General features: G+C 39.7%; 2 protein-coding genes across 2 annotated transcripts; one reads left to right on the forward strand and one right to left on the reverse strand.

Moving 5' to 3' along the window:
- The first annotated feature begins 266 nt into the window (after positions 1 to 266).
- LOC149840046 (uncharacterized) lies at positions 267 to 1,241 on the forward strand. Its single transcript, XM_090004980.1, has one exon. The coding sequence runs from the start codon at positions 267 to 269 to the stop codon at positions 1,239 to 1,241; it is 975 nt and encodes a 324-aa protein (XP_089861106.1).
- Positions 1,242 to 8,980: 7,739 nt separating this feature from the next.
- LOC149840047 (uncharacterized) lies at positions 8,981 to 9,967 on the reverse strand. Its single transcript, XM_090004981.1, has one exon. It carries the CDS (start codon positions 9,965 to 9,967, stop codon positions 8,981 to 8,983), a length of 987 nt encoding a protein of 328 aa, XP_089861107.1.
- Between the last annotated feature and the right edge of the window lie 275 nt (positions 9,968 to 10,242).

Here is a 10,242-nt window from a genome sequence, read left to right on the forward strand (position 1 = left end):
CAATGTGATCGCTGAGGGTCTTAGTGTACTGCTTAAGCGATCGTTGCCTGCAGTTTCATTGATCCTTTACCGGTTCAGAACTTCAATTTTCATGCTCTAATTTACGCTGATGATATGATCATTTTCGGTCACGCTAGTGTTCAGCAAATACTTCGGTTCAAGCTTATTCTTCTTTTTTTTCTCTCTTTTCGGCCTTTCTCTAAATGAGCAAATTAAAGTGTTCCCTTTCTATGTTCCACGTCCAGCCCTCTATATTAGCTGCTAGGATGAAGATTTTTAATTGTGTTGCATCTGAGTTGCCTATGTTGTACTTGGGTTTGTCGTTACAAGTTAAGCGTCTTTCCTTTGTGGCCTGGGCTCCGACGTTTCTTAAAGTTAAGCGCAAATTACTCTCGTGGCAAGCTTCTTATCTCTCGTTTGCTGGTCGCCTAACTTTAGTAAAGCACGTTCTCTCGACCATTTTGGAATTCTTCATATCCATGTTTCTGATGCCTGTGGGTGTAGAGAAGCAGTTGATGTGTCTGCTGGCAAACTTCCTTTGGTCTGGGTATCATCTCAAGGGTAAGCGCCACTTGGTTGGCTGGCGTTCGATGGTTTTGCCGCGTTATATGGTTGGTTTAGGTGTTCCTGCGCCCAGACTCAGGAGTATTGCCCTAGTCTCTAAGCAATGTTGGCTTGCTCATCAACCAGAGAATCCTTCTAGTTTTCTTCTCTCTAAGTATGAGCCACCTTCTCTTCTTTCAGTTTTCCTTCGTTCGAGGCCTGAAGCACTTTTCCATCTGCGACAGTCATGGTTGTCGGCTTTAGCTATCTTCAGCGACTATTTTGATGATCCAGCCGATATTGGTAATTGGGCGCATCGGGCTATTGCTCCTACCGGAAAGTTCCTCACCAGCAAAGTTTATAGATCATTGCTTCCCCCGGTGGCACCTTGGATGCCCGAATCTGCTCTATGGGCGAAGGGCCCTTCTCCCCGATCTCGGGTCCTGGCTTGGTTAATCTTGCACGATAAGGTCCAAACTCACTCTACCTTAAAGAGGTGGGCCTTCCAGCTGTCGAGTTGTTGTATGCTTTGTCATGTTGCCGAAGAATCTTCTTCCCACCTCTTCTGGTCTTGCCCTACTTTTGTGGAGATCTTTCGTAGGACTTGGAAGCAACCAGAGGTCCTGGTTATGGGGAAGTCCTTTGCGCTCGACCTCAACTTGGGTCCGGTCTGCCTTCGGCACAGTATACGGTGGTGATTAATCTGGAGGTCGTGGTTGTTTACCACTTGGTGGTTCGTTTGGATGGCACGCAACAATGTCATTTTTCGAGAATCTCCAGTTCACATTAATCATTTTGCGCACAAAATCCTAGTGGACGTTTACGCGATTCTGCGTATTCATCTTTCCGATCTTACTTTTTCTGCTGGTGTTGTTATGCTCCCCCCGAACATTTTTGGTTTTGCGGCTCCTACGTGAGCTGCTTGTTTTTTGTTTGTTTCTGTTTGTTTTGCTCTGCTTTTGTTCTCTTTGGGTTCAACTCTGTTGACCCTTTTTGTGGCTATGTTAAAATCTTATTTCAGCTCTTTCTCTCTATCTCACTCTCCCTTCTCTTTTTTCCTCTCTCTCCCTATTCTTCTTTTTTTGTTATTGTTCTTCTTCTTCTTATCTAATTAGGGCTTTTTTTTATTAGATTTTTTATTTTCATTGATTAGGGTTTTCCCTCTGATTTTCATTTAAGGTTTTTTTCTTTGATTTTAATTGATTAGGGTTTTTTTCTTTGATTTTCATTGAGATTAGTTTTTTTCATCGATTAGGGCTTTGAATCAAATATCTTAATTAAGATTTTTTTATTGAATTTTATTAAAGATTTATTTTGATTTGATTAGTTTTTTTTCTTTGATTAGGGATTTTAATCAAATATCTTTAATTAGGGTTTTAGATATTTAATTTGAATAGGATTTTTTTTTCATTGAATAAGATCTTAAATCAAATTTCGTTAATTAGGGCTTCTTATACTTAATTTATTAGGGATTTTTTTATTTGATTAGGGTTTTTCTTTGATCTTCTTTCATTAGTATTTGAATTAGGGCTTTATATATATAATTTTTAGATTTATTTATGGTTTTTTATTTTAATGTTCATTTTTCTTCTAGTTTAAGGTTTTTTTGTTTACTCACGGTTTATTTATGATTTATTTTCTTGTATTTTAGGATTTTATGATTTATTTTTATTTTTGTATTTGTACATAAAAAATATAAATTCTTATTTTTTTCTCAAATTACCTAAAATTTAAACCTTTTTTTTGTACTTGGATCCAGTTTGAGATTCATATTTGGGCCTAAAATCCATAATTTTTTGATAAGCTTTCATAATTACATCCAACAGAATACTGATTAAAGCATTTGTATATAAAAAAATATCAATTCTTGAAATTTTCAAATTACCAAAATTTTAAACATTTTTCAATTTTTTAGATTCAATTTGAGATCCATATCTGAAACTAAGATCCATAATAAACATGTTAAAACACTTATAGTTGTGCGGATCGGGTTGTACGATCCAAAACAATGTGTTCAGGTTGTTCACACATCATGAAAATCAAACACTAGACACAAGGAACACAATTTCTTATCCAATCGAAACAAACATTGAGCACATACGAGACAGAACATGTCAGTTATGTTTTGTTATTCCATCCAATCTTGGATGCGCTATCAAACACACCCTTACTTTTTGGGTTGAACATGAGCCGAGCCACGAGCAGATCATAGGGATGGCAATGTACCAGGGGAAAATGGGGCCCCACCTCGCTTCGCCCCATTTGGACCGAGGATGGAGGACATGAAATGAGAATTAAGGTTAAAATCAAAACTAATGCAGGGATGGACTTACACTTTCCTCCACCCTACCCTACGTTAGTAAAATAACTAAAATACCTTTATGGATGATAGTAGACCTTAGAGAAAAAGGGGCCCCGCCCAGCTTCGCTCCATTTGGACCAGGGATGAAGGTGGGGATGGAGGTTAACATCGAAACCCATGCGAGAATGGAGGCAGAGATGGGGTGCAGAAATTTGAGACGGGGCGAGGGTGGAGACCTTGTCCTCCACCTCTGCCCCGGTCCAATGCCATCCCTAGAAGGTCATCTAGCTCGTTTCCGAGCTTATTGTTGAAAATGTGAAGGTAATGGATTCCCTGAATTGATCCATGTCCGTTTTCAAGCCCCATATTTTCAACGTCGTGCAGAGTGGGTCCCACGTTCAACCTGGCGGGAACTAGGCTGAGAAATATTTAAAAATTTAAAATCTCTCACAAGGAGTTATAAAAAAAAAACAGATTTCGCTTTGTATGACATCTGAGGGAATGCTGAGCGTGCAGCTCCCTGTTTGACAGCCATCCATCTAGACATTTGAATACTGAGATGAGCGGTCAGCAGAAGTGAAGCTGTATGCCCAGCATGCTAAGGGAGCTAAATTCTTAATTTCCCCTCCACTTTTCCTGCGTGGGTTCGCGTCGTCTATGAATGGGGAGATCTGCGCCGTCAATCACGATCGTGGTCATTTTCCAAACTGTCCGATCCTCTGCCTAGCTGAATCCGGTGATCGGAGACCGGAGACCGGAGACCGGAGACCTAGGAGGGACGACCGGTTCCGGCGGATCAAGTGTTGTTGGTCAGTGATTTTTCAAGCTTCCACGCTATGGGCGTTTTTGTTTTTTGTTTTTCATCTCCTCCTTTTCGTCTCTTCCATATTTTTGTGACATAAATCGTGAATTTCTGGCTTTTGGTCTAATTTCTAGTGTAAATGGCTTGATTTTGAGTTGCGAAATAGGAATGCTCTGCATTAGAGGCATTCAAGTTCCTTTTCTTGATCCTTTGAAGCACAAATAACTTGGCTAGATTGAGAAAGATTGCATGGAATTTCATGATGCTCTTGAATTAAATAGACCAGAATGCATTAAATCAGATTGAAGAGGAAGGATGTGCCTTTATTTTTAGACAAAGGTTCCCCTAGGATCATTGATACTCATTGAACATTGATGAGTTGAAGATCAGCAGCATTGTGTGTCCAACTGAGGCTATTATCTTTCCATGATTATTTCTGGTCAACTCTGCCTAGTTTAGTAAGTTTTAATTATATTCATAGCTTTCAACTGAGTGGAAGACCGGATGTGACCGACAGGACAGGCTGACGCTAATAGCAGGTCTAATTCCGCGATAAAAGAGCTTTGTTTTCGAACAGATTTGTCCATCTATAATGGGGTTATAGGCTGATACTTCTCCTGCTCTTGTGCAGATCGTGTATTGATCAACTATAGGGTACCCCATTCTCGCGGGTAACTGAATTTATCAAGTGATCTACAAATGACAAAAACCTCTACCCCTATGGCTGGAAACCGAAGCCCTTATTTTCTGTTTTCAATTTTTTATCATATTAAAAAGATAATTTAATGTATGTCATGATGTGTCGCGTCACATGTCGTGCCCAACAGGCTGGGGACTGAAACTTGCATGTTCCTATGACAGGTTTTGAGGGAAATTTAAAGAATAATACTATTTACCAAGTAGAAATTTTTCTTTTTCAGGCACCTGACTGGACAATGTTGTCCCATCAGCTTCATTCTAGGGAAAATTGCTATAAGGGATCAGTTTTGATCCATCCAACTTTTTTATGCTACAAATGTTTTCAAAACATTGAAGATCTACTTTTGATGTTATTAAGGCTATATTTGGGAGCCTTGAATTGGAGGTTGTGTTGTGGTTTTCGCCATGCTCTCAATACTCTCCCTGTTTGGGAGCAGTGGCGTTGCTGAAACAATGCATTGGGAATGATGTTGTCAGCCCAACACCACATTTCAAACACCTTTCACGACTGTGTTTTTGGCAACTCTATCTCTCAACATCACACATTGGCAAAACAATATTTTGGCAGCACATTGAAACCTTTCCATCCCATTGCAAGGCTCCCAAACATAGCCTAAAAGGCTTTGCCCATAGAAGTTCAGTAGTCAAATCCAGTGCTGGATGATGCTGAAAGGCAGAAGAGATTGTCTCGTGCGTGCATGTGTGTGTGCGATGGCCTGAATTGGGTTTCGACCCAATGATTGACCAACTGCCTGTTTTTTGGGCATAAATCTCATTGATTCATACTAGGGCACCAATCTGATTTACACTCAATTAAGCATTTGTGATGTCCTACACAAATCTCATAGTTTGGTAAATTGTCAACATTGAAAGTTAACTCATTTTGATGGAGTACTTCAAATGATGGTTCTTGATTGTATTTTGATAATCCTTCAACTGTTTAAGTCCATTTAGGTGGATTTTTTAACTTATTAGGTGGTTTTTCCCCCTTCTTTAACAATAAGTTTGTGTTTGGTGAGTCGAATTTTATTTAGCTTTCATAATAATCAATGGTGAGAAAACATGTTTCATATTTGTACAGTTATATTTATGTAGTCCCTTGCAACTTCAGATTGCTTGAAGAACTTGAGCGAGAGGAGGGAATTGGTGATGACACTGTTAGCTATGAAACGGATGATGGACATGATATCTACATGCGAATCCTGGACTGGGACAATTGCTGGACCTCATAATGTATGATAAACACATTTTTGTCCTATTGCCTTCTCTTGGTTGTTTGCAAAATATGTTCCATCTTACAATTCGTTTTTTTCACAGCCTTCATGAAAGATGCATCCATCAGCTGAAGTTGTTCTGTGACAAGGATTGTACTCAAGAATCAACATAATGTGTACATCCTGAAACTGGAGTGCTAGGCAAGAAAAGCATTGTAATCCAGGAAAATGAATTGATTAATAGCAAAACCCTGCTTGTCATCATGATCTCTATTGGTCTCTTTCATCACTCTGTGATATTCATGCTCTTCTCCGGCTCTTACAGTGTCCATGGCAGGTGTACACTCTCAGTTCCTTCCAGCCAGCCTTTTTAGGGTACATTTGCATAACACAGAAGATGAGTTTTTTGCAGAAAGATGCAGACACCAAGGCCACTTCTGTGGTCCCTTCTGGATGAAAATGCGTTTACAGCTTTCTGCAACACAACACACAGGATGAGGATAAGCAGGCGTTTCTCCCATTTGGCAAGATATGTTCTGGGGAGACTGCAGATACCGATAAACCCGCATAGAGCCTCCTGCACAACACAAACACACCTATCTTTGCCTTCCATGTTAAAAGTACAAAAATACTCGTTGTGTGCATATCCATGAAGCCGAAGATGGATATTGCTGGTCCAATCCTCTGAATATTTTTTATGCTAAAAATTTGAAAAAACAAAACAAATTAGTAGTGATTCTTGACTGCTTCTAACATGAAACCTAATTGGGAAATCCGAGGCATTTTTTAATGATAGTGTGTGTGTGTGTGGACAAGTGTAAATTGTTCATTTCGCATATAAGTTTAATGGGAGTTAACCCATTTGGATTTATTTGCTTAACTCGGGTTGAAAGTTAATTTCATGCATCAATTTTGCTACCCTTGCCACTACACAAATAAAGTGGATAAAGCTTGCTGTATAACAATGAGGGAGCCTTGTGCTTGTTGCATCAGGGGATAATTCTACTAGAGTGTCAACCCAAATTATAGTGATGAATGGCATAAAGAGAATACTGTGTATGTTCATGAATGGCATCATGTTCAAGGCGTTATGCACATTTGTAAAACAAAGTAGTTCGAAAGATGACCTTAAAACCTCAGGCATTTCACTGTATGTTTGAGTTATATCTCGAGCATGCTTTGCAGCAAATTAAGTGCTTGTGGAGTTGGTTGACCTTAAGTAGCTATCAGGTTGACTCACCAATTTCGCAGAAGCAATACTGCAATCAATTCACATGAAGATTAAGAACTGGTGTTTTCTGGTATCTACAAGTAGAGTTGCAAAAGATCATAGCTAGTGTCAGGATTCTCATCCTTGGTTGAGTGAGCATAAAGGCCTCTAACTATTCTTGAGGTTGTGTTCTCAAGTCCACCGTGCTTCATATGAGCCATGCCTGAGCTCCTTGCTTGGTTTGATTTGTTTTCTCATGGAAAAAGTAGGTTTCAATGGGTACTGTTATATAGATAGAGTAAAATTTGTCTGCGACCTTAAATGAGAAATAATGCATAATTTGCTGCTGCAGGGATGTTATTGGTGTATCTTTTATGATGTGTGAATGAATTATTGCATTTGAGAAGACGATTGCTTGGTATGCCCTGATAATCTTATTTGTCGTTGGTGTTAAGAGACAACCTTTGCTCATGCTATGTTTTTCTGTATGGTCATGGCTTGACACCATAATGATGCAATTCATATGACTTAAGTGGAGTTTCTTGACTGGAACTTTATATTGCCTTTTATTCCATTGACCTTTTTAAATGTGCTTTAGAAATAGCTGCTTAGTGCCATTTTTACCTTACCAAACCACTGATCTGCCTTGTTTTATTGTTAGTTTGATACAAATAGGATGCTTGTTGATTATACGGCTACCCTTTTTCGCATCTTTTGCTATTTTAACCTTCGTCCTGTAAAATTGTTTGAAAGGTTAATTTGTTTTTCATTGTGTTTAAGAGTTTCCTTAGCGGCTTTCTACCATAATCCTATTTAATCAAAGGCTCCTGGATACTCTGTTTCTTCTGTAGGCTTCATTCTTATCAATAGAATTACATTATTTGGGTTCAAATTTTCATCTCCTGTTGCTCATATTTTGGTGCTTTAGTTTTATTTGCATATTGTGGAAAATACACTCTGCAATGACTGGAACCATATTAATCTACTCTAGAGTAATGAATGGCTGACTCTTCGTTGGATCTCTCTCTCTCTCTCTCTCTCTCACTCACTCACACACACACACACACACACACACACACACCCATAAGGTTTTTATCATTTTTCCATTGATTGCTTATCAAAAAGCGATAATAATTAAAGACTGAGCATGAAAACATATCTGCTTTGCTTTCTTATCATTCCATGTTGATGCAAAAGCATAGAAATGGTACCCATGATGGGTTGGTGTCAGTCCGGACAGCCAATGGGCTTAGAGTTCTTGGTCAGTGCCAGCCCAAGCTTGGGCCCGAAGTTTACTTTTGCTTTGTTCCGCATGGACTGGGATTGGACCTGGCTTGAGAACAACAACAACGAACAGCAAGTATTAATTTTCTTCAATGCACCTGGCCTGTCTCTGTCTGATACATATGTGCACTTTGGCCATGAATAGGCCTGGATGTGAGCCTAATAGAATGTTGCCGGGCCCAGTCTGGTCAAGCTTTTCCTTGGGCCTAACGGCACTTGAGGTTCCAACATGAACCCTGCCTGAAACAGGCTCTTGCTTGCCACTAGCTATCCATAAGTGGGTAAATTATGCATGTGTGAGGAAGGTTATCAGGACAATAGGCAAAAGGATATTACATCAATGGAAAATGGGAATGGTGCAGTCACAAAGTCTGGCCATATGTTTTCTGGACTCTGGTTTTCTTCTGGTTCTTTTAGTTTGGTATCTGTTCTTTTGTGCCTTTAACCCTTGGTATTACCTACAGGAGTGTGGTCCTGGCTTCACATTGAAATCGATTAATCTACAGCATGGAACATTTGATAGCAAAAATGGAGAATAAGAGTGGGCTAACAAGGTAATTAAATTTTTTGTGCCATTCTGATTCTTTGATAGATGTCATTTTCTTTCTGCATTTGAATTGCGAAGCTTACTTTATGACCATAGCCGTAGATGCAGAGTGGCACCTGTTGGAGAACCGGAGATTATGAAAGAGCTGTTACAGGGTTTTATGGTAACAAAACCCTGTGTTGAGCTAGCAATAAATCATATAGTAGACCTCTTATATACTGGAAAGATTTCAGTGTTTTTGCTCAATTTTTTTGGTCTATGTTTAGCATGATCATATCTTTTTGTGTGGATGTATTGTGCCTTTAATTCGAAGGATAATGTTACAGCGACTGAATTCACATTTAATAAAAGGTAATTTACAGCAAAGACTTGAAGTCTATTACCGTGCATCATGGTCTAGGTGGGTGATTGGTAAGCCTTTCTCTGATTTCATTTCCAAAGAATGCTTTGTGTTGACTAGTAGATTACAGAGCCTCTTCAAGAGTAGCAGGCATATCAACCCACAAATGCTTCCAGACGCAGCTCTTTCCACAAGTTGGCCTTGCATGGAGTTAACTATGAGGTGCGCGCTATCTTTTATCGACAGAAACCAGGCTAAGCCCTCCAGCATCAGCTTAATTGAAGTAGTTACTTTGTCTGTTCTCATGTATACACCAGATACAAGCCTCGAACACAAAATACCTGCAATTGATAACATTGTTGCTGACCATGCTCGATACGGAATGTACCTCCCACCAACTGTTAGAACCTCTGTGCGGCACACACATGAAATGCATTCCCCAGAGAAAGTCGACGAGACCAGGGCTTCGAGCCCAGTGTAGTAAGGCAAGATAACAGAGTCCACATACAGGCTACCATGCAGGATGCCAGATATGGTTGACACCTCCAGAAAGACAGACTTGATAGATGTAGCAGGTGGATTCTCAAAGGCAAGTGCTGATACATGTATGAGTTGAAGAAGTGCAGGTGCGTTGTACGAAAGCGGGAAGATGGTGTTGATTCTATGTCCCTTTGCTAAGCAGAGAAGGATCAGAGGGAGGATGATAGGACCAGAGGGTATCCAGTATCTCCTACCTGGTTGATTGGATGCTATGCCCAGTATGTATCTTCTTACCTCCACCACTGCAAGAGATACGGTTATGAGATAGGAAGCTGCTGAGAGGAAAAGAACCGAGAGACCAATCACGGGCGGATAGTTTCCCTGGTAAGTGCTGTCACAGAAGTAATGATAGGGGCAACTGATGGGATCAGTGGTTTCCTCTACCTGCCATCTTGTGCATTTGAAGAACGTGGTTGCGATATTGGGCAGTGTCCATTGCAGCTGAAATGCTGGATGCTCTGGATTTAGCAGCATCCTGTTATTCATTTTGGTATTCCTCTGAAGTTCTTGTGCTGATATTTCTGAGCCTTTTGTTCAGGTGAGGCTTTATAATTAATAACGTATAATCTATGTCATGTTCGTTGAAACAGGTGCCCCACCAGATTATAATGAAATGTACAGGCTACCTGATTGTTTCACATACCTGAAAATCAGAGTTGGTGGGCTGGTGTCATTTGTGGGAATCGATTTGGTATCAAGGTTATTATTATTATTATTAATATTATTACTATTACTATTACTATTATTATTATTATTGTTGT

This window comes from Nuphar pumila, chromosome 4, assembly GCF_984573655.1.
Source record: "Nuphar pumila chromosome 4, dmNupPumi1.hap1.1, whole genome shotgun sequence".
NCBI lineage: Eukaryota > Viridiplantae > Streptophyta > Magnoliopsida > Nymphaeales > Nymphaeaceae > Nuphar > Nuphar pumila.